This window comes from Dermochelys coriacea, chromosome 4, assembly GCF_009764565.3.
Source record: "Dermochelys coriacea isolate rDerCor1 chromosome 4, rDerCor1.pri.v4, whole genome shotgun sequence".
Classification (NCBI taxonomy): domain Eukaryota; kingdom Metazoa; phylum Chordata; order Testudines; family Dermochelyidae; genus Dermochelys; species Dermochelys coriacea.
In genome coordinates this window covers 116408443-116433024 of record NC_050071.1, presented here as the reverse complement: position 1 = coordinate 116433024, position 24582 = coordinate 116408443, and the positions used below count along the sequence as shown (strand labels likewise).

The 24582-nt window shown below is 47.6% G+C and overlaps 1 protein-coding gene across 1 annotated transcript; it reads right to left on the bottom strand.

The window, feature by feature from the left end:
* Positions 1-16936: 16936 nt before the first annotated feature.
* Positions 16937-21183, bottom strand: NKX3-2 (NK3 homeobox 2). The gene is made up of 2 exons (XM_038400011.2): positions 20316-21183; positions 16937-18643 (listed from the first exon to the last, which is right to left on the bottom strand). Exons 1-2 carry the CDS (start codon positions 20773-20775, stop codon positions 18168-18170), a joined length of 936 nt encoding a protein of 311 aa, XP_038255939.1. The 5' UTR covers positions 20776-21183; the 3' UTR covers positions 16937-18167.
* Between the last annotated feature and the right edge of the window lie 3399 nt (positions 21184-24582).

The window sequence follows — 24582 nt, the reverse complement described above, 5'->3', positions numbered from 1 at the left end:
CTGAGGCCCAGTCTTTCTCCAACTGAAATCAATGGTAATATGCCAGTTGATGTAGGATGGGCCTTTAATCCTGCAATTCTCACCCAAGTATGATTTCCATTGAACTCCATTTCTTGAATACAGGCAGCTTAAAGGGAATAATCCTTACTCTCCTAAAAATAGTCCCATTGATTTGACCCAAACGTGTAAGTAACAGAAAAAGAAACCCCACAAGATACTAATTTTACACAGCAAAAACTGCTCCCCAGTATTTTAGACATAGGAATCAAGCATATTTTTGTGCGTGTCTGTGTAATATATATATATATATATATATATATATATATATATATATATATGAACTTCACAGTAATGAAGCACAGTTAAATTAAATAGAAATAGATTATTAGAAAATATCTCACCATGCTTTTCAGAATGCTAAATGCAAAGGCTTTTTGTATAGTTTGTTTGTTCCAAGGATCTCTCTCTCTGCGTAGATATTCCTAGTACTCCTCCACCAACACCACACACACACTCATTATAGCTAGGGTGACCAGATGTCCCAATTTTTATAGGGAAAGTCCCGATTTTGGGGCTTTTTCTAATATAGGCACCTATTACCCCCCACCCCTGTCCCGATTTTTCACACTTGCTGTCTGGTCCCCTAATTATAGTATTCAGTACAAGAGTTGTTTTTTTTAAAACCAAGGGCTCATACTGCAAACCATTCATTTGTGAGTAGACCAGTTCTCCCACTGAAGTCAGTAGACTAGCAGTTGTGAGTATAGAGGGTTCATTGGGCAAGGGTTTGCTGAATCAGACAATAGGTGTGCAGCTGAACCGCAAACAGAGCCATTGAGTTAAGTGAGACTGCTCCTAAACCTAGGGAGAGTGGGACTTAACCCTTTAAAAATAACTTTGTAGCTGGTTATTGGTTGAGGGCCAAACTTGGCTGGGACTATTCCCACTGATGTACCTTTTGGCCCCTTATATGTCTAACTGCAAATCATATCCATTTCAATTGCCTGCATACAAGTTGTCAGACATCTGCCAAGACATCATTTAATTCAGGCATTGGCATATCCCTAGAGTTTAAAAATGAAGTGGATACAAGATAAATACATGAAAAGCATATCTTGTCATGTCCAAAAGCATCTATATGTCAGTTGATCGGGATGAGGATGGTCTAGTCTAGAGTTCAGAGAAGGCATCAAGCTTAGTGGCTAGGATTAGAGCCATAGTCAGTAGCGAGGATTCAGAGCCAAGGGCCAAACTGGAAGGCAGAAACTGGATACCAGAGCCAAGGGTTGAGCCAGAGTCCATCATCAGGAGTCAGAGCCAAGGGTCAAACTAGAGGGCATGAACTGGAGCAAGCAGGGTATCAGGAAAGGAGAGGTTCAAGGCAAGGGCAGGACAGAAGCAATGCTGGATGCAAGGCCAGAACAACCAGAACAAGGTAACACAGGAGCAGGTACAGTGAAGGGCATGAACACTGAGAAACCAGTGAGAAGCTGCTGCTGCTGGCTTAAGAGCTAGCCTCTGCAGCCAATCAGGCAGGCTGTTGCAGGCCCATTGTACTGATGAAACTGCCTGGAGACTAGCTCTGCTGCAGGCCCTGATGCTGACATTATAGTCATTCCTTACTCAATCCAACCTCCATGAGGGCTTCAGGGTCCGAGCTATGATTTCCCAGCATTATGGGGCCTCTTTGAAGGAGGACAAATCCCACGAGGTGCAGTTGCAGGTCTTTCTTGTGGGTACAAGGGAAAAGTTGGTGTTTCTGACTAAGGAGAACCTGGCAGACTTGGCTCACGTGAATACACACATTCCATTATCTTAATAATTGGTAGCTCCATTTGGAGTAAACATTGAGGTTGGGATTTTCAGAAGTGCCAAAGAGCTTTAGTGGCACATGTCACATTGAAAGTCAATGGGATTTGTATGCCTAAATCATTAAGTGCTTCAGTAGTTTAGAAAACACCCAGGTTATTGCACCTCACCCAGTGCTATGAAGAAGGCTCAATTATTGGCTTCTCAGCACAAATAGAAATGAGAGACCCAGTTAGATCACCAGGGTACATCTGGGTGAAGTTTTTTGCATGCATAGTTAATTTGCTGAATTAAATATATATTGGGTCAGGAAGTGAGAATGTCTCTATAGCCTCATGTTTGGGGACTCACCTGGATCCCAGTCACTGCCACAGCAAATACTTAATGATGTAGTCACAGGGGTTCTCAAACTGGAGGTCATACTCCTCGGGGTCAAAAGGTTATTACATGGGGGGGAATCACTAGCTGTCAGCCTCCAGCCCCAAAGCCTGCTTTGCTTCCAGCATTTATAATGGTGTTAAATATAAAAAGTGGTTTTAACTTGGGGCGGTTGCACTCATAGGTTTGCTGTAGGGGTCACCAGTACAAAAGTTTGAGAACCCCCGCTAGAGGAACAGCTTCAATAGGAGAGTTTTAGAGGTACTCCCCAACAATGTGGAAGACGCAAGCTCAAATCCCTGCTCCAGATGAGGTGGCCTGGGAACTTGACCCAGGATCTCCTACAGGGCCCCTGAATGCCCAAACCACAGGGCAGCACTTCAGCCTCAACCGGTTTTAGCAATGGTGTAGCCGCATTTCCTTGGGTTTTAATAACATAAATAAAAGTTGTTATAAGTGCCTGAAAGGGAAATGCAGTGTTTTGTTCTGGGTTGAAAAAAATATTTCATTCCTCCCATAATAACCCCCCCCTCCCCCGCACATACACACACAGGAGAAAACTGATTGGTTTGGTTTGTGATCAGTCCAAAACTATCACCCCTCCCTCCCTGATGCAGGCTGGCCAGCAAACCAATCAATGATAGTGGCACAGTTCTAGCCCTGGGGCTTTCTGTCCCGGCGGATTGACTCACCCTCTTCCTTGCTGTTTACCGGCTATTGGAGAATCACCTTGAGCCATCTTTTGGCGTTTCGGATCAACAAACTTTCTGACCGGGAAGCCAGAGCTCCTGGTAGCCAGTTAGCAGTAATTGCCTCGAAGTGCCATAATTTTTTAACACGTAGTGGGGCTGATTTTCCATCGCATTTATATCGAACTCTAAGGCTAAGAAAGTATTTGTTTAGTTCTCGGGGCAATTGCAGTAACACCTCAGACATGCCGTGAAAGTTTAACTAGAAATAAACCTTCTAACCAAAATAACTCTGCGGGAATCAAGAAACTTTACTCAAGCAATTCCCGTAATCCTTAAGTATATAAGTGGACATGCACATTGCCATAGTTATGTACCTAATTCCTCCATAGTAACGAGTCTGATGTAAAGTTTGGTTTGTCTGATCTTTGCAGAATCGTTTTACAATAATCACCTGGGAAATATTAATTCTTTTGCCGATCTTATAGGAAGTTAATGGGAGATTTCCTTGCAGATGAGCCGTGGAACTGGGCCAGCTGAAGGTTAAATTGTGTAGACACTGCAAGATAAAGCACTAACTCAAAACTCAACATTTGCATGTAGATTTTAATTTCTTTCTCATACTTAAATCGGTTATCTAATGACTACAAATATTTGTTCAGTATTTTCCACAGTGGTTTTGCCCTTAGCGGACAACAATCAGCTACTGTTTTGTTAGCGCGTTTCTGGCTACAGAAGACCGCTCTACAGGCCGCTGTAAAGGGCTCTTGACTGAATGATTAGATCGCTTCTGAATCAAGCATAATAAGGCAGAATGACCGGAGCGAACTCCATATGCGAAGACAACTTGACATTCTTCCAGGTCTCTTTGTCTTTGTACAGGGCCCAATTTGGTGCTTCGGCACCTGAGAGCGTGAATTTCTTGCGGATGTATTCATTACCTTTCAAAGAGTTTCAGCTCCAGGATGGTTTTGGTTTGGGTTGGTTTTGATAAACCCAATGAGGGGAGGAAGCACTGTAGCTTGGAGCGGTTCAGACTGTGGAATACAGTATTAGTTTTCTGTGTGCGCATTCAGAAACGGTGGCATTTATTTTCAAGGGGAAGTTGACAAAGCCACATCCCTCTGCTCCATTTCTGAAAGGAACAGCAGCGATTCTAATATACACAGCAGCCAGGCTGGTGTCATTGTTTAGCCCCTGCTGCTCTACACAAAATGTCGCGTAATGAACTGTAATATATGTGATCTCTATTACGTTTAGAGGCTTTTAGTTTGTGCAGCTCTATTAGACCCTTGATACCTCTAAAAGTAGGAATTCACGTCACGTGACGGAAAAGAATGTGAAAACAGAGTGAAGGAGCTGGAGAAGAAACAAACTATAAATCCAATTTGTCAGCATCTAGGCACTGGCACTCTGGGCTCCTGAATTGCACAGACTGCTTGCAGGCGGCGGCGGTAGCGGGTGCTTTGGAGCAAGTCACTTTTCTTTTTCGATACCTTTGAGTTTCTCTGTTGTCCGAGCAGGGGGGATTCTAATCCATCGCTGCTGTTACCGTCAGATGGACATAGTCTCTTTCCCTCACTCTCTCTTCTCTCCGCTTTCTGTAACGCCCTTGGTTACTTTTCCGTGTAACCTGAATATACTTGGGTTGTTTAACAGGTTTCTGGCCAGGAGGGCGCAATGAGGAGAGACCGCGAGGAGCAAATGTCAAAGTCGATCCCGAGTAAACATTTGGCAAAACGGCTGTAGCAGCAATTTAAGCTTCCCTTTCTGGGCCCTCCACAAAGAGCTCCAAAAAGATCCCGTTCATTAAGAGCTACGGCCCCGGAAACAACTGCAATGAACTGAGATCCTTAATTACCCCCCCCCCCCGCCCAGCAATGCTGTGGCCGTGCGAGGCTCCTTTGCGAAATGCATCTGTGTGTATAGAAACGCACTCACGCATGTGTCTATTTTGGCCCCTGTCCTTACTCTTTCTGTACAGGTAGGCCTTGTGCTATTTTTTAGATAGGATTGACTTGAATCGAAAAATTTTCCGGAGACCGGACTGCAGGATTTGGCCTGGTGGCCTTGTTATACACCTACCTGATTGCCCTCTCAACGGTTTTAACAGGAAGGACTGGGACATACCCTTTCAAATTATTCCTGTCATTGGACAGGATCCACACAGGTCCTTAAACGTTAAGGCTTTCTAGGCCCCCTAAACTTGAGAGACACTTTTAAAAATATAAATGCATTGGGTGCAATTTAGTTACTTCGCAGCTTTTCAAGTGGAGATCTAGGCATTTTGGAGATCTTCGCACTTGCTGACATTAACATCTTGGATAATAAATGCAGTATATCCACATGGACATTTGGGGGTTTAGAAACTGTACAATGAAATCCGATACTAGAGGAAAACACAATAAAAATAGCCAAATAGTAATCTTGGGCACATTCCTACCCTCTTCATTCAGGCAAAACTTACATTGACTTCACTAGAAGCAGGATCCGGTCCTATTTATATTTTACAATCCGTAGGAAGGTGTCTAGGAGCTATAACCTTTCACTGAGTGAGTGATCTGTGTAATTATAACATACCATATGCCGTGGTTTTCAGTTTGCTAATCTGTATAGATTGATCCATAAATCCTAAGGCAGGTATCTGATTCTGCTCTATTAACTTTCGGGACTGATCTCTCTGGGAACAAGACCAGTGTTTCTGTTCATATGGATGGGGTGGTTTTATTTGTTTGTTCGCCGTTTACTTTGATTGCTACCTGCCAGAGGCAATGGCCATCCTTTTGTTCTGTGTTTGTACAGGGCCTAGTCCAAAGGGGGTCCTGTTCCATGGCTGGAGCTGGTAGGCCTACTGCAATACAAATAAATATAATGAAATAAATAACAAATCACGGACGCCTGCTTAATAGGGGAAACAACAGAAAATCGATTATGAATGACAGATATAGCGCCCTGTCCTTCATTTCGCTATTGTGCGGTTTCACACAGTAAACGACAATCCGCATCCGCTAATCCTTATTGCTAATCAGCAGGAAGACAAGCTGTTTGACTCCGGTTTTGGCATCTCTCTCTCCTCTACGTTGCGTAAATACGCGGGCATGGCGTGTTCTCTGGAGCAGAACGGTGCAGTCAGCAAATAAGGATCCGAACGAATTTCGGACCGAGCTGCCTCCCTAGCCTGGGCTTTCGCCAAGATTATCATCAGGGCAGAAGTAAATGGAGCCCTGTCCGTCAGGCAGCAAATAGAGCAGAGCCTCCACCCGGGGTCTGTCGCTTCTGCGATCGGCCGGAGCCGTAAGGTAAGGCGCGGGCGGGCGATCATTCCAAGGTTTGCTTTTATCTTTGGTGGTGGTGGCTGTACAATCAAGGGGGATTGCTCTGCTCCCAGAGGCCCTTTGCTACACATTGGGCACCATCAGTCTTCACTTATCGCTGCGACTTGAATGGGACCCAAGCAAAACAAAGCAGCGCCGAGAATTCTGCCGAGAGCTAATTATCTTGGGTCGACTCCACTTAAGTCTGAACAGCCGCAGAATGGCAGGGGACAATGTGCTCGCCAGTGATGCGTTTCCAAAGGTATTTCTGGGTGTTTCGCACGTTTGCGCGGGGGGGGGGGAACTGGCTCGCCTCATCTCCATCTCACACAGACACACACATGCATGGGGCACAGCACAGGCTCAGAGCCGCTGGCTGAGCGCATTTCAGTGCCACGCAAAACAGCGCGCTCAGGCCTAGCTGCTGGGAAGCTGATCAGTCTGGGGGTGTAAACGCTGATTTCCCAGATGCAGGGAAGGGGGCTTGGACGGGTATCCCTCCCCCCTCGAGCTGGGGGGACCGAGGGGTCCGCTTGCAGCTGAGCGGCCTGCTGAAATGGCCCAATTATCCCGCTGTGTTTCAGCCACATATGGCGGGTGGATTTAGGTGTCAAAAGGCGGAGAATTAGAAATGGTAATTGTCCGTCATTAGAGGCGAAACGTGATCTGTCACAACAACTGGAACATGTCTGGGCGCTAGCGAAAATAATTTGAATGATTAGCGCTCATTATGGATGTCAAGCCGCGTCCATTAAGTTGTATAAGAAATTATCCTTGACGTGCGAAATCAAACTGCAAATATACAGGCCTGGCATTCCGCAGACCCAGCGCCGGAGGGGGCCGGCTTTGCTTCCCAGCGAGCTGCGGAGGGGCGATCAGCCCAGCCGAGCCCCCACAGCTCGTCCAGCCCCAACCCCGCAGCCGAGGGGCAGCCGGCCGGGGGCCTGGCTCCTCTAGGATCCCCACGTGCCCCGTTAGTTGTTCACTATCCAGCCCCTGCCCTGTCATCCCAACCGCAGAAATCCAGCAGCGATGGATCGATCCCCTGCCCTCCCCGTGCAGGACAAAGTCCCACCCCGCAGCCTCTGCTTGCTGGGTGTAATTCACCTGGAGGGGTGGGCTGGGCTGGTCCTGCTAAAGCGAGAGGACCTTGTACACCGCAGAGCAGCTAGTACTGGAAGGGGAAAGAAGGAGGATACTGAGCTGTATCCGGAAAACAATTCACGTTGTATAGCCAGTGTGGCTAACAGGACTGGCTTTCACCTTCCTGTGGTTTTCCACAGAGAGGAAGGGAAGGAGACAGACACGGTCTCGTACCCTGAATGGGTGAAGGATACTCTGGAAGCTGTCACCTTCAGGGACCCATCTCCATCACCTATTGTTGCTGGAGTCTTTGACAGAACCAGTCTCTTGATTCTTCCCCCCGGAATCGCCTGAGCTCATAGCCGCTCTCCTTCCTGTGACTAATGGCAATATCAGTGCATTTAGTATGGCAATTCTGTCTCTGCATTGCAGCCAGACACCCGCCTCTCTCTCTCTCTCTCTCTCTCTCTCTCTCTCACACACACACACACACACACACACACCTCGTTACCTCTGCGCGAGAATACTGAAAATGTTTGAAACTCAACAGGATCTCCCGTTTATTAGAAAATATGCCTAAAATAGCGACAACCATTATTGCCTCTTTTAGAAAGAGAACTAATCTATTTTAAAAAGGTAGAGTGATGTGCCCTTACCATGGGATGCATTTATTTATTTTAATCTTGTTATTATTTAGGTAAGATTGCCGTATTTTTTCTCTCCCCCTCCCCCTTGAATTTTAGAAATACCTTCGCTTGATCGCTTGAAATAAACCTGATGTTTAAGTATGTTTTGGAAGCATAAAAGGTATAGGCATATCTTTGAATTTATAGGCCATCCGTAATCAGCCTTGGATTTTTAAGCAGACGTCCACATTTAAATCAAATCAATGGCACGATCTTCAGTTTGCACGATGGAAATCGGTCGGGGTTTTTATTTATTTATTTATTTTTAGGGCGAGAACAAACAAGAAAAAAAGAACACTTGCTGTTCGTTATATGCACAAATCGCATGACTGAGAGAGAGTTCAGATGCTAATCTAAGTGAATGATGTAAATACACCCTCCGAGGGGTATGACACACACAAATATGAGTACGTTATAATAGGAAAATCAGGGCAAGTTTTCTTCATCTCGAGTTCTTGGGAAATTTTTCAATGTCCATATAAAGCTCCAGCTGTTTCCATTTTGCTGTTCTTAGTTTAAGTTGGGACTATAAATCACCCTTGATTCAGTGAAATTTTGTAATAGCTAAAATGAATCTTTGTCTCGTTCATTTTCTAGTACTGTACATTCTGCAATCCCATAAAAAAGAAGGGCCAGTCAGCTCGAAAAAGAACGTTTATTACATCTGCACAGAAGAAAAAGTAACATACTGAATATTTCCCTAAACATTTCGGAATCGAAATGAGACGATCTTCTGAACTGCTCCATATTTGCATTTGCTAAAAAACCTGCAGTCACGATCAATTCCCCCAGGAATCCGTCGAAAGGCTCATCCACTATTTTATGTCTCTAGCGCCCTTACAACGGTTATTTCTGCGAGTTTTCTTGTGCAGCCATTAATGAAGGAGACCTAGTTCAACTTTAGGATTAGGAAATCAAGTAGCTGCTCCATTTGAAATATGAGCTTCCAGGCAGCGACCATGCAACAGACAAATATTTACTTTTTCGTTTTTATTCTTTTAGTTTTCAAATCTGGGTTGTTCCCCCAACAAGCCACAAAGAATATTAGTTCTTGTCAAAGCATTTCATCCCTAGTTATTAATGGAGTCCTTTGAGGCGCAAATCGGTTCCCTCCCGTAGTTAAAATGTGAGTCAAGGTACAGTAAAGGTACAAAGGTTTAGTATATCTAAGCCAAAAGAAAGGATTCCCTTTAGAATAGGAACAGCTACTGTACGTTTGTATAGGAGGAGTGTTTATTCTTTGGGGATCGCAAATGTGCTTGATGGGCCGGCCTAATGTGTGTGATTCACGATTAAAACAAACAAACAAAAAAAAAAACCAAAAAAAAACCAGAGAAACAAAAATCAGTTGTGAAAACGGAACTAAGACAGGGTTTGGCTGAGGTTCTACTACAAACGTGTAAAGATTCCCAAACTATAGTTCGCCTAGAGATAGACTAACCCTTATTTCCTTTGCCGCACTGACGGCTTATTTCCCTTACAGATCCATTTTTAAAAAGCAATGATCCGTGCCCTTGAAAAAAAAGAAAAAAGCAAACAGCTTAAAATATAGCTTCACAACCCCATTAGTTAGTGCTCATTATTAAAAAGAAAAGGAGTACTTGTGGCACCTTAGAGACTAACAAATTTATTAGAGCATAAGCTTTCGTGAGCTACAGCTCACTTCATCGGATGCTCATTATTAGTGTCTTTGTCACGTCTAGAAATATTGAAGCAGGTCATGTTTCATCCTGAGATTTCCTAGCACCCAGGGTACGTATCTTCATGCTGCGCATATGTGTGCCATTATTTATATTGCAGTTATCACCCTGAATTTCTGTTCGTCAAATTTGCATCGGGATTTTCCAGCTCCTAGGGCTACTCTAGCCGGATACAGGGATCTGAAAGTCAGACTTCTGGTTGCTTCTTCAGCCTCTTTACCAGTCCCTAGCTCAGATTTCGTGTCCGAAGAGACCCCCGTTATTGGCATTATTACCATTAAGTATTCATAGGATTCCTAAATTATACGTCGCCATTTTTATTTATTTATTTATTTATTTTGCAATCAGCCGCCCATGAAAAGGGGTCAGTGTAACGATTTCAGCTTCAAACCCCTTGTTTCACCGACAGGACTGGAGTTCCGGGCGTGTTTTCATTTCCTGGTTGGCTCTGCAAACCTTGCCCCGATTATACATTTTCATTAATAACGTATGCTTTGTCTGACCAGAGGGGCGTCAGGCAAGAGCTTGCCATAGGACGTGTGACACAGTGTCCACACGGAGTATATGACAGCCGCTTACAGCTCTCACAAGTTGTAAATACAAGAGCGCTCTTCAACAGCAGGTAGCCGCTAATTGATCGGCGTCAGCTTGCTGTCTATTATTTTAGCAGCAGGAACGGGGAGACGACCGGAGAAATCTGCTGGGGATCCCTTCCCCCCCTCCCAAATCTGAGCTCTTGCTGGCGAAGAGGAGAAGATCCTTCCCCAGGCCCTATACGTGAGTGTCTATTTAATAGCAGACCTCAGGATAGGAGATAAGGAGAGTCATGCAAGAACCCCAACGAAAACTGGCCTCACTACCACAATCCGCGCGTGGCAGGCCAGTCGTCTGTAATTTACAACTTTGTAAATATCATTTCGTCCTTGGTTTTAAGGATAGTAGCCTGCGGCTAGATGGTTTAAATAATCGTGAGACTGGCCGAGCAGCGGAAGTTGTGATTAACACATTGCACAGCCGTACGAGGGCCCCCAGCTATTCCCAGGACAAGTACTTCGCTGGCCGGGAAAGTAAGAGGTGGAATCGAGCTCACCTCGTGGGAAGGAGCCAGTGCTAGTCCTACATCATTCTGCAGCTGTCCTCTGTGACAAGGCAAGCCACAGGCATTTTTGGTGGGCTCCCAAGGAAAATACATCCAGTCTGCCACCCAGACGAGGAAGGGGCTTGTATCTTCATGGAAGCCCACGGTGGCTAAAAAAAAAAATATCGCTTTCTAATCTCTGCCCATGTTAAGATAATTGATCACATACATAGAGTCCTACCCCGGTGAGGCATCATTGCAAGGAGGAAATCGGAAGAAATCTTCAAGAGATCTAGCCTTCTTTTGGTGGGGGAAGTGGTAGGGGAGGTTCTAGCTAAGCAACCCTGATTCCGGCTGGACAGTTAGGGTTTCTTTATCCCCCTTCAATCGGACTTCAGGCGTGGGAGTAATAGAGAATCCTGATCATTAATTCCTCCAAGATATGGGCTAAATTTAGGTGCCCAGGCTGATGGGTTTAGATCTGAAATCATTAGACCTTTCTGGCACCACAGACCTTACAGGACTCCCCCGTGAACTCTGATAGGCCTGAAGAGAATTACCAGCCACTAGCTGGACTCGTTCCTCGCAGACATCCCAGATGATACTGGGTCTATCCTCCGCCTCACTGTGGGCAACCGTGCCTCTACCCTGAGGGCACTCTCTGTCCGAGGTCTAGAGCCAGCTTCCTGCGCACCTGAGGCTGCTGGGCTGGGGGGAACAAAATGAAGCATTGTGAGCTGCAATATCGGCCGCCAGCTGATTAGATCGCTCTCGCTCTCTTTTCCAAAAATCGGTGAGGTTTCTTTGCTTTCCTGTTACCTGGCCATGGAACAAGGATGAAAGCAAATCGATGGAAGTTAAATTCGGACCGGATGGACAAGATGCTGGTGCATAGGCGTGGATGCATCTGCCTACCCCCTACTGCTCCCTCACCCAGATCGTGCATTTGCCGTTTCCTTTGGATCTTAACCACACCTAAGTTCAGTCACAGCAACAGTAAACAGAAGTGATTGTTTTCACTTCTGTGCTTAGCTAGCAGATTGTCCCCTTTCTTTGCTGAGCCTCACAAGAGTACCTGCGTCTTTCTGGGGAGCTCATTGTTATTGGTCGTACTTTAACGCCTCTAATCGTGCCCTGGCAAGCCAAGTGAAAGCGTCAGCGAGTGCAGAATGCAGCTACCCATCTACTTCGTGGCGACTGCTGTGGAAAATATCACACCTGTGCTTCACAGGCTACCCATTTACTTCCAAGTGCCAATCAAGGTCCTGGCCAAGTTGATCTTGGAGACCAATTCTCCTCCCATGCTTCATCTCCACAATTGAGTTCGGTTGGGACCCTGTGGCTGACAGTCCCCAGTTTGAATTATGAAGGCTGGCCGCTCCATGAGGTGGAGAGTCCTTGCCTCCGTTATTAGCTGCCCCCCCCTCCGGTCCAACCGTGCATACTTTTTGGTGAGCATCAGAGCACAAGGCGCAGTTCATCTCTGTTTACTCAGGTTTCCGGGTGCCGGAGGAAGATGAGCCGCAGCTAGAACTGGCGTTCGGCTTTTTTTAAATGATGTTTTTAAAATGTTTATACATGCTACCAGCTAGTACAATACATACATTTGTATAAGATGTTTCCCTTAATGAATGTAATTTCATTAAAAACAAAAATAAGGCGAGGTGAACTTGATCACTATAGCTAGTGGATATTTCTGATATGCAAATCAGCAATGAAATGGTTAATTGTGTTAATAGTAAGACTTAATATTTATACATTGCCTTACCTCTTCCAGGGTCTAACATCCCATGTCCCTTCGGGCTGTTACTGCAGGCTGGTTCCACACCCAAGCCTATCCTGTATCCGAAGGACTATCACTGATAATAGAATGGCCTGTTGCTTGTAAGTTGCTTTAAAGCCACAAATGGTTCTTACGTCCACAACCGTTAACAATCGCATCCTTTGCGATTAGGGTGATTTTTTTAACAAGACATTTTAGCTTGTCTACGCTAAATTCCGCAGATCCCCCAGCATCTGTGGATTTCTGTGCTCAAATACGCCTCTTTTGTGCCTGTTCAACAATTTGTTACATTGTTTATCTACAATTTTATGCAACGGCTGCAAATAAATGACGTCTCCTTCGGAAGACGCTGCAAATCGCCAGCCCCTTATGGCATCAGTTTCTGGAATCGTAGGGACCCAGCGGTCCTACAGTCCTCCATCAGGCAACTTTCCCATTCAAGTGAACATGAGAGGAAGCAGATTAATACAGACTTGTATTCTGCTGGTACAGTCACTGAAGCAGCTTTAGTTCGTTAACCGAGCTTCGAAATGCAGATGTTTACTCCAGCTAGCCTTTGTGCTTGCGGTGCAATAGTGGTGAGATGCCCTGACTTTAGAGAGTGCGTTTGAATGGCTTCTTAAGGGAAGCGGGAAGTGAAATCAAAGTCCCCTTTTTATTGTCCCTTGCTAACACACACACACACACACGTACGTGTGTGTCTCCCCCTAGTCCCCTTTGAGCTGAAATGAAAACCTGACCCAAGTACGTTTGTTTCTTGCCTGCAAAAGCACTTCCCAGCCCACAGAAATTCCCTCCTTGTGTTTAGCCATCCGCCCGTCAATAGAGTGGCAGAGGCCACGTTACCTCCATTAACCTTTTCATCACCTTTGCTCCCCAAAAAATTCCTTATCACAGTTCGCGTGGATTCCCTTGGAATAAGGGCAGATGCGATCTCTTGTCCACCGGGTTTTCAACGCTCCATTAACCACAGGCCCAGTGTCGCTGAGATGGGCGAGGCTGGGGGGACGGGACCGTGCCGAGGTCAGAGTAAAAACCACGTGGAAGAACCGGACACAATGTGGTTGAAACCACAGTCTCCTTTGAACAGAGAGATTTAATTGTCAGTATTTTTTTTCTTATGACATTTTAGGCTAGACTGAGCTCTGTTTTGATTGCTTCTGCATCTCTATGGACACAGGGAAACATATCCTTTTCTGTAAGTGGATGTATATATAGAAAGATACACAAAGATAAATAAAATATTAGATCATACAACAATGTGGATTCTCTTCTCTTTAGTTGTAGCTTCTCCTTTTATTAATTACGACTATTTTTGTTATATTTAAAAACTGTTTTCTGCCAATGAGTGGGTGGATATTTATTCACACTAATTATTGGACTGATTTGCCAGGTTTCCTGCTTTTGATATAAAAATCTCAACCAGGACACCTTTTTCCGATAAACTTAATCGGGTTTTAATCACTGAAATGTTAATGACCATAAGAAATGCATGTTTTGAGATGAAGGGCTGATTTTTAGTGTCAATATCCTATTCTGTTACACCGGTGTAAATCCAGAGTAACTCTATTTACTTCAGTGAAGTTACGCTGGATTTACAGCGGATTTTTCCCTTAAAGGGAAAATAAAAAACAGATAATTGTTTCTACATTGTAAAGTGTAAATCATTACTTTAAAAACCGGGGGTTTTATTTTAAAAATGATCAGTTTCATTTTCTTCTGGTTTAAGACACATGTACTATTTCTCAAACATCAGGTTTTATCAAAGACAAGAGAAGGAAATTTTAGTGTTTTAATATTCTATAGCTGGATATTTAAAAAAAGAAGCCAAAACGTCAGAATAATTGCATATAGATCATCCTTGATATTGTTTTCCTCTAGTAAAAGCACCATAAACTATGCGTATTTAATTCAAAGACAACTAGTTTGATTCTTTATCATACATGTGCATAGTTACAGCTCCCCAAAAGCAAAGCTCTGTGTAATGTTATGGCTACAGACACACAATCTACACTTTCCTTTAATTTTACATTTTCCTACTATATGGATTAAAAAAATCAATCAATAAAAACCACGTTAAATTATAATCAAAAGAAAGTTTCAACATAACCCATAGAATATCAGGGTTGGAAGGGACCTCAGGAGGTCACCTAGTCCAACCCCCTGCTCAAAGCAGGCCCAATCTCCAATTTTTGCCCCATCCGTAAATGGCCCTCTCAAGGATTGAACTCACAACCCTGGGTTTAGCAGGCCAATGCTCAAACCACTAAATTATCCTTCCCTCCAAAACCTAGCTTACTACAAAAAACCTTAGAAACCCAAACGCATCCTTCAACTCGCTACCCAAGAGCTGGGGCCAAATCCTCCTCTGGTGTAAATGATCATCACTCCTTTGAAGTCAATGGCGCTCTGACAATTTACACCAGTTGAGATGGTCTGAATTAGCGTTAGTAAGAGAAGATCCTGCACCTTCATGCGTTCAGAAGCTACCGCCGTGAAAAGAAAATCGGAAACAAATGTTTAAAACGTGTGTTGAGAGGAACGATGGGTTAGCGGGAACTTTAAAGGGGCAGAGAGGGGCCTCGAACTTGCAACCCAAAAGTCCCATTCATTTTCATGGGAGCTTCGCCTGAGATAATACTTTAGGCCTAAGGAATTGGGTTCCATTTCCCTCCCCCGCAACCTAATCGAAATAAAACAACCCCCACCTCCTCGTTCCCAATTCGCTCCCCCCCCCCCCAAATCCTGCTGGAGTTTCTGAACGTTTTTCTTTGCAGGAGTAATATTTGTACATTGACCACGAGAAACCTACAAACTAGATCGCGTGAAAACTGATATTTACAAGGAAGAATAAAACTCTCCCCAACTCCACTTGCCAAGGCAAACTACTCCCTGGGGTTAGGAAAGATACCTCAGCGCAGGGGAGCCGCTGGGGGTGGGCGGTGGATTTCCAGGTCTCTCCTCCCACCGAGGAAATCGCTGCTAGAGAATTCCAGCTTTTCACGGCCATGCAGAGGGAAAGGAGAGGTTGGCCTTCCCCGAATAATTTAAAGGAGGAAGATGAATCTCGGAGTATGCATACCTATGTATATTCCGTGGGTGGGGCATAGTCCATAGATGGGAGCACATAAACCCAACATCAGACGCTTAATTTTGGAGCCTTTGTGGAGTATAATAACCACCAAGAAAAAAAGGTTCATTAGCAAGTAGCGTTAGGGATTCAGGGGGAGGAGAAAGCATTGGGACATGGCTCAAGTCACGCACACGTCCAGAGGCATAAATATACTAAATTGCGTTCAGGTCTGCTTACAAAATCGGTTTCACTACTTCGGTTCTTTCGAGTGATTCTTTTGTGTGAGAATCATACGGAAGTCCCTGTCATCAGCCTGGAAAGGAAAGTAGTGTACAAAAGAGGGCAGGGAAACGTGATGAGATCTTGGCAACCATCGCCCATGATCATGTGCCCGTGTCCAAGCGTCTCCACCATGAAAAGGACTTCACTGCACGAAACAAGAAAGCCTAAATCTCTTGAATTCGGTTCCGGACACGAATGGGAATTTGGACGGAATTATTAGACGTAATTTACGCGTGATACTCGAAAAGCCGTGAGCCTTAGCTGGAAAGTACACAGTCATCGGCACACACACACAACTCACGAAGCCTCAATTCTCCCCCAGTATTTTCCCCTGGTGTACAATTCCAGAGGAAATAAAACACTAGCAGGATCATGCTGCCACAGCATTTTGTAGTCTTTATAGATTTGTTTCAGGAACTTTTAGGGGATCACTTCAAAGGAGGGAGGCTGCCCCAAGTGGCTATTTCATTTTTATATGGATTTCGTAATTTAATTAAGAACTGGAAGTTTGGAAGGCGATTCTCCGCCTACCCTATCCACTTGTGCAGCTTTAAGCGTCGCCCCCGGCTATGCACAGCGTGATGGGGTTATTAGGTAAGCACTGCGCACAGGAATGAGAGAGTGGAAAATACATACACTTGGAATAATGATTTTGCCACTTTGTGGGTTGAAATTATTAAATAGGCTGCCGACGACTGGCTCAATACAATAATAAATAAATAAATAAATAAATAAGAATAAAAAAAGCCTTAAAATAATAATCAAAATAAAAGTAAGCAAAGCTGCCCACCCGCGCACATTCCTCCAGAGCGGATTGTGGATTGTTAATCGATCCAGTGCACAAAACCTTACTCCTCAAGACCTTTCTAAAGCAAAGCGTACCCTCTGGATAAACTGCACTTTAAGGGTGTACAGTGTAAAATCGAATTGTACTCGTCCAATCAAATATTTCGGAATCTATATTTTAGCCTAGAATTATAGCGAGTATTCTGACTTCACTGCATCCTAAATGTAAGTTAACTAGGCAGAGTATAAAATATTCAAACCTCTTTCTCAGAAGGAAAGGAGAGCTACTGCCGTTCTGAATATATTGGATCAGATATATGTCAATACCTCTAACATCAATGGTCTGCAGATTCACCCCAAAATGTATTGATCTAAACGGTCTTCCGCTAGGGAAATGAAACATTGTGTAGTGGAACAATAAGGGATAATAAGATAGTACTGCCAGTGTGGGAGAGGAGAGAAGATACTTTCTAAACGAAAAATATCTGGGCGTATTTAGAATTCTATGTAAAACGCAGAAAGGACACGATGGACGTAACTATGTGTTAAACTAAAGTTTATAAATTAAAAAGTACAGCGGATAGCTTACAGACATTCACAATTCATTTAAAGTAAATAATCTAGTTGAGTGCACAGTGCCAGTAAAAGAGGAAAAAGCCACGAATTACCTTGTAAGAAAGAGACTGTTATATTACTGAAGTAGATCACAAACCCACGATAGGTTTGCTGACGAATTTAAAGACAGAAAAAGAAAAAAGGCACTGAATGGTACTAATTTTCCCCATTATCTCCATTTTTAAAAAGCCTGACTAGAAATATTCACATTGAATGTAAAAATAATAATAACTTTAGTACAACTGGAAAGTGCTAAAAACGCGTTACTTCTCCCTCCCCCAATCCTCATCAAGGAAAGATCCGAGGGAGAAAAGAGGTCTGGTTTTTTGATTCAGGGCTCACCCTTTTGTGACACATCTGTCCTTTGCCATGGACCATGAAGAACAGGGCAACAAGAGAACGGGGGATTTGAAAGAGGTTCCTTACATTCAGCACCATACAAGGCACACACGGTTTGCAACAATTTGGAAGACCAACAAACAGAGAAAAATAATCTTCCTTTCAGTCCATGGGGGAGTCCTTGATCTCCTGTTCTGATCTAGGTTTCTTTTTTCCTTTCTCTCACACCAGATTCGGGTCTCTATCAATCCGGAGCAACAATATCAGCAAAACAAAAACAAACAAGCAAGTCTACACGGAATAGAGTGACAACATGGATACCATGAACGAGTCGTGCCGAATTAGAAGAGTCCTCGGCTTGAGGGGGGAAGGGGGGCGGGGAGTTTGCAAAAGTCACAACGTGGAAAGGAGAGGGAGGGGGAAATTACCCAAATAACAATAATAAAATAATCAAATATAATAATAATAATAATAAATACTGTCCGGTGCATACAGTCCTGCAGCTGGGGCTCGGGGTTGCTTTGGATCTGAGAGGGCTGAGGCTGGTCAGTCTCATGGAGTCCCCGCGGCTGCGGTGCAGGTGGACAGGGCCCACCCGGGCAGGCAGTAGTAGGGGTAGTAGTAGGAAGGCTGCAGGGACAGCAGCGAGGGCGGCCTCAGCATCTCCCCCGGGTGATACTGTCTCTGATCGTCCCGCACCAGCACTTTCACCGCCACTTTCTTGGCGGCCGGGGCCGAGGCCAGCAGGTCCGCGGCCATCTGGCGCCGCTTGGTCTTGTAGCGGCGGTTCTGGAACCAGATCTTCACCTGGGTCTCGGTGAGCTTGAGCGAGGCGGCCAGGTCGGCTCGCTCCGGGCCCGAGAGGTAGCGCTGGTGGTTGAAGCGCCGCTCCAGCTCGAAGACCTGCGCGTGGGAAAAGGCCGCCCGAGAGCGCTTCTTCCGCGGCTTGGGGGCCGCCTGCTCCTCCTCCCCGGCCAGCAGCTTCTCGCACTTGCTGCCTCCGTCCTCCTCCTCCGGCGGGCTGCGATCTGCGGGGGAGAGCAACAGCCGAGATCAGAGACAGGGCAGGCTGCGGCAGAGCAGGTCACCCACCCAAACCCAGGGATAGTGGGGCGAGGGGAGATCGTCACCCCCGAAATGCGGCCTCCTACGCACCGCTCAGAGGGCAGGCCTAGGCCCCCAGCAGGCCAGCTTCACGGGGAAGGTCACACAAACCCAGCGAGGCACGGCTCGGGGTTAAGGCCACAATGCACCCCCCAAACCCAGCCTGGCACAGCTCAGGGGTAGGCCGCACTGCATCCCCCCCAAACCCAGCCTGGCACAGCTCAGGGGTAGGCCGCACTGCACCCCCTCCTTATGCAGGCACAGTTCAAGACTTCTGACTGCTTGCTTTATAGGTCTCATTTCATCCCTGCTGGGAGAGTGGCAGGAGATGCAGCCAGAAAGAGGGCCAAGCTGCATCCCCCAGCCCAGGGGTGTCTTAAGGGGACCACGCCCCCCCCCCCACAGGCGGGGAACATGTTAGGATATGTCACTGCCCCACTCAGATAGCCCTTACTGGGGGGGGGCACTTGCTGGCACAGCTCCTCCCACTATCACTGAGGCAGAGCTCCAGGGGCTCCTAGGCCATTTCACACACACTCGGCTGTGCACATTCATAAGGAAGGAGCGCTTGCAGGGCAGCTAGTGATCAGTAATTAGGGAGTATTTGTGGTCTGGCTTATCTTTTGGGGGCACATCAGAGAGAGCAGGCTTGCTTTCCCCTTGTGGTTTTGCATTTCTCTCTTTTCATTGCACTGTTCTGCCTGTCCCACCTCTATCATCGGGACTTGTCTGGCACCCGGGGGCAAGGGGATGGCTCCCTCCTTTGCCATCTTTATTCTTTACCGTCAATTGCCTGGCCCACCCTTTTAAAACATAAATAAATCCCTGGGGGGGGGGAAGCGCCTCCGACCCGAGGCCTGTGGGAGTAAAAAGGCAGCTAGAAAACAGTTCACTTCTCACAAAGGGCAGGGAGGCCTCCAGCCGCCAGCAGGGAGCGTGACCCCAAATGCAAGGCGCGGTGGGGTTCTGTTTCCTTTAGCACAAAGGAAACTTCTCACAACGTCCAGTCAGGTGAATCTTTGTAACAACTTGTCTGCCCAGCACTGCCAGATTACAAAGCTGGTGGCCGGTGGCTGGTTATTGTGACTGATCTATGTAGCTGTCCCATTCACAGCCGGGGTCTGTCCCTCTCTATTACAGGCTTTCTAAGTCCTTCTGCCCCTTCCCCAAAATCTCTATTCTGATTCTCCTTCCTTGTGAGATGCCCGAGCTACAACCACTAGCCAGCGCCCGCCCTGGGAGAGCTCTGGAGAGACCGATTCTCCTTCGCCCTTGGGGACAAGAGGCCCGGCAGCAATCACAGACCCTGCCACGCCAGAGCTCGGCCACCATCAGGAGCTGGGGACTGGTGGGCGCAGAGAGGTCTGGGCCATGCATCAGTGTGCTGGGCATCGCCAGTGTCGGGGCACCTGGGCACACAGGGAAAGGGGTGTCCAGGGTCTCAGAGGGCTGATCGCAAACCCCAGGGGAGCGGGAGCCCCCGCTCTCTAAGGCGCATGGAGCTCAGCGGCCGGCAGTGGGGGGCCATCAGGGCTCCACCCGCCGGCCACTGGGGGGGTCCTCCTCGGCCCCTGGCCTCTCCCCCCACAAGCGTACCTGAAACGCTGGCCGACATCTCGCTGTCACTGAGGCCCGGGGGCTCGTCCTCCTGATCCCTGGGCTGAGCCTCCCGCGCAGGCCGCCCCCGACCAGGGGCCTCTCTGGAGCGGGCGCTGTTGCCGGGCGGCCCCTGCGGCACCCCGGGGCTCTCCTCCTCCGAGCGCCTCTCGCCCTCGTGGTCGTCGCTGAGGGCCGAGTCCGAATCCCAGCCCGCCGGGGCTCCCACCGTCCGCCCCGCCGCCGCCGCCGGAGCAGCAGCCCGGGGGCAGGCCCGGGCCGGCAGCAAAGCCTCGTCCGCCGCGCCCGCCCTCTCGCCGAAGCGCCTCCAGCAGCAAGCCGGCGTGGTGGGGGTGGCCGGCGGCGGCCGCCCCGCCGAGTGCTGAGCGCGCTCCTCCTTCTTGTTGAGGATGGCCTGGATGGAGAAAGGCGTCAAGGCGCTACCGCTGCGGACAGCCATCTGCCCCCCGGGGGAGGGGGGGCCGCGCGGGGGAGCGGGGAAAGAGACCCAGAAGCGAGCCCTGCGGCCGAAGCGCCCTGGTGCACCGGCGCCTGCCCTGGCCCCGGCGCCAGATCCACTCTCCGCCCGGATCCCGCTCCTTCAACTGGGAGACTTCATCGCCGCCCCCGGCTGCAGCCCCTGCTCCCCGGGCCGGAGAGAGCGAGCGGCGGTGCGGGGCTGGGGACGCTTTAACACGCCGTGCCCAGGCAGCCCTCCCATACGAGCCTGGATGGCTGCCTGGCCTGGGGGCTGCCCCTGAGCCTCCCTCGCGCCTTCCCCGGCGGCGGCGGCGGGGTCCCGCGCGGCGCTGGGCTTCCCCCTGCCTCTAGCTGTCCCTTCGCTCTTTCCTGCTCCTTTTTCTCCCAGCCCGGTGTCATTCCTCACCTAGGAGTGACAGCCCCGACCCGAGCCTTCCCATTGGGCAGCGCTCCGCGCAGGGTGGGAGTTGATTGGCGCGCCACAGCTGGAAGCTGTTGCTCTTCAGACAGAACGGGGCGAGTGGAAGGGAGTCGGACGTGGGCTAGTTAACCCCTTCCTCTCCGGGGCGGGGGCGGCTTGTCCATATCACGCACGCCCTTCAAGCCTGGCGCGATCTATCCGCCACGGATAGATCTTCTGGACCCTAACCCAAGGGGTTTACAGGAATATATCAGCCCTTCAGCTTTTCATTCGAAACCCGTGACGGTCCCAAAGGATTGCCACGGTTTCCCACTTATAATGTACGCGGTCCTCTCACTTTCGATATTATGGTTTAACCCACCCCAAACAAATGCTTTTCCGGTTCTTTGTGAAAAACCACGTACTTGATCCGAATCAGTAGTTCTCAGAGTTTCGGGGATCTTTCCCCTCCTCCTCGGTGTTGGTTAAATTGGGAAATCCATGTAGTGACCAGCTTTTAAAATATGGTTTAATTAAAAGTTGAAACCGTCAGTGGAAACGTAAACAGTGTTCCAAATTAGGAAACCTTTGAAAGGCGGCTCTCTAGGAAGAGTCTTTAACATTATTTATTTCATAGTCTGTTAGGGACTGTAAAATTGCCCCTGAATGAAAGCTGCGTATGCTATTTAGCTTTATCTTGTGGAGAAAAACTTTCAGACTTTGGGCGGCTTGCTTTATAGGGATCACTCAAAATTTCTTCAACAATTTTCCAAGGCGGAGTGTTGTTGTTTTTTTTTACATTTTAGTTATTTACAATTTGATGATTTTATATTAATGATTATCTTAATCTAATGGGACTTTTAAAGTCTTTTTTTTTTGTTACTGCGATTAAAAGCTGTTCTTACTTCTAAATCGCTATTTGACGGAAATAAAATAACTCTAAATAACAGGAACATTTTGGAAACTATGAAACCAACACTTATCTTCTAAATGTTACTCATTTAAACGTACAACAAATGTGTCTCAAGTATCATGTTTTATTTTCCCCATTAAAATATTGTTGCTTTAATAAAATATCGAAAAATCCCGACTGAAGTATTAATAAAGTAAATGAAAACTATAATCTCAGTGCTACAGCTCTGAGTTTGGGCTTGGTGATGAGGGCCAATACAATGAGAAAGATTATATCAAGATTTTTCGTTGCCGAACTTTTTATCGTGTAATAAATACACGCGATTTTACTCGCTTCTTTTATAAACCCATCTAAACCTTCCGCATTTTTATTTTGTTGTCTGCAGCCGCGTCATTTTACACTCGACCAAGAAACCGATTGATGATGAACGATTCTCCATCAAAATATTTCCTAAAACTTAAGTATTTCCAGCAAAAAATATCTAATGTGCCCTGCGCAGGAAAGAAACCCAAAAGCGTCTTTGATATGACGAATGTGGGTATGATTAAAGCTTGGGAACAAATAAAGCCAGTTTAAATATTATTTGGGCTCCTACTTCTTCTTCTTTTTCTTGCGTTTCCCATGAACTCCTGGGTAGTTATCAATTCTGGCATGTAGCGTCTAGGTGCATGGGTATGCGCAAGAGATATGCGAAGGAAACTGAGCGTGGGGGAGATGCGGAGTGTAACAGACATATAGGAAGTATACGAAAAAAGAAAAGGAGTAAAAGAAAAGAAAAGGCTGCTACTCTGAAGGAAGTATATGAGGGAGTGTGTGTGAAATATGCAGCCCACGACACCTTTAGGTGACTATCCGTAAACAGGCAAGCAGCTTCTGGGTGCTGTGCGGGGTGTTTATACCAGCCATGCCAGGAGCAGCTTTCGGGGTACCAGGACCGATTAACAGCGGCTGGGAGTGTGGGCTGGATTCGTGGAAGCAGAAATGCGCGTGGGTGTAAGAGAGACACACACACACGCCGGGAGTTTTGAGGCACACCCAGAGTAACAGATGCAGGCACTTGGCGTAGGTGTCCTGCCCGGGAGCCGGGGTGCGCTTTCGGGGCGCAGAGCGGCGTGCTGGGGCCCTGCGTTCCCTGGCGGGCGCGGGGAGCAGGGCCGGCGCTTTCGGGGGGCCGGCGTGCGGCCCGGGACCGGGGCCGGGAGCGGAGCGAGGCGGCACGGTGGGGCTCCCAGGCCAGGCTCCGGGCGCCGCTAGAGCCGCCGCTCCGATTCACGCGCCTTCGTTCGTGTCTACACGGCTGGCCCTGCCCCCCACCCCAGGGGGGTTAGCTCGCAAGGGCTGCGATGCTTCTTCGCCAGCCTGCCCCCACGGATCCCCGGCTGCGCTGGCGGTGCCCTCCCCCGGCCCCCGAGGACAGTCCCTGGGCGAGCGCCGGAGAACAGGGGGAAGGAAGACGGAGTGTCCGGGGAGCCTGAGGCCGGGCCAGGCCGGTCGCTCCAGGCGCGGCGGCACCGACTGGGTGGTCCGCGCTCCTCGCTGGGCTGAGCAGCCGGCGCAGCTCCGCCGCCGCCCGTCGCTTGGCCCGCCCGCGGGCAGCAGGACGCCCAGCGCCGCGGAGCCGCTCGCTTTGTTTGCTCTGCCATCCAGAGGCGAATGCGTGACCCGTAAGCGCCCGTGCCACCGGGGCCCAAAGGCCAGGCTGCCGGCTTCAGCGCTGCCCGCACTCAGAGCCGAGCGTTCCCAGGGCGAGAGGCTGTACTGGGGGGCACCCCTGCCCCGCACCAGACACCCCACCAGAGCAAAGACAGGCAGACGCAGAGGTAATCCGGCTGGCGAGGGAAGGGAGAGAGCGGAGCGCTTGTCTGCAATACAAATGCCCTGCGGCTGATTGGAAAGGCTGGGCCAGAAATGGCTTTTATTCCGACTTGCAAAAGGCCGTTTCCCCCCTCCACGAATTTGTCACGATTCGTTACAGATAATCTCTTCCGATTATCAACAGCCCCGAGCCTTCTAATCAGATGCAGGGCTGCCTTAATAGTTTGCTAAAATCGTTTTTTAAAAAGTCAGGTTTTTTTTCTAATGGTCCAGTGAAATGCCTCTTTTACCGAGAAACAACGTGTTTTTTTTTTCTAGAGCCATCCATCCTGCACAGAAACAGTCTTGTAGATCTAACCATATTTGCTGCTTTCCTTTACAAATTGTCTTGTTGTTTTGCAGAGATAAAGCTCTGTTTTGCTTCCAGTCGTAACCTGCAAAAAGAAAAGGAGGACTTGTGGCACCTTAGAGACTAACAAATTTATTAGAGCATAAGCTTTCGTGAGCTACAGCTCACTTCATCGGATGCATTAGTAACCTGAACTCACCCTTTACAACCTCACGATCGAATTATTCACCAAAAGACCAGGAGTCTTACAAATAATTACTCTCTGATCATATCTGAGAGAGAAAGAGGAATATATATAACTCTCCTCTGT

Bases quoted from the DNA above. Each gene is read 5' to 3' on its own strand.
- NKX3-2 (XM_038400011.2), bottom strand. From the start codon at position 20,775: ATGGCTGTCCGCAGCGGTAGCGCCTTGACGCCTTTCTCCATCCAGGCC. The intron at 18,644-20,315 runs GTACGCTTGTGG...TCTCCCCCGCAG, and splicing joins GATGTCGGCCAGCGTTTCAG to ATCGCAGCCCGCCGGAGGAG.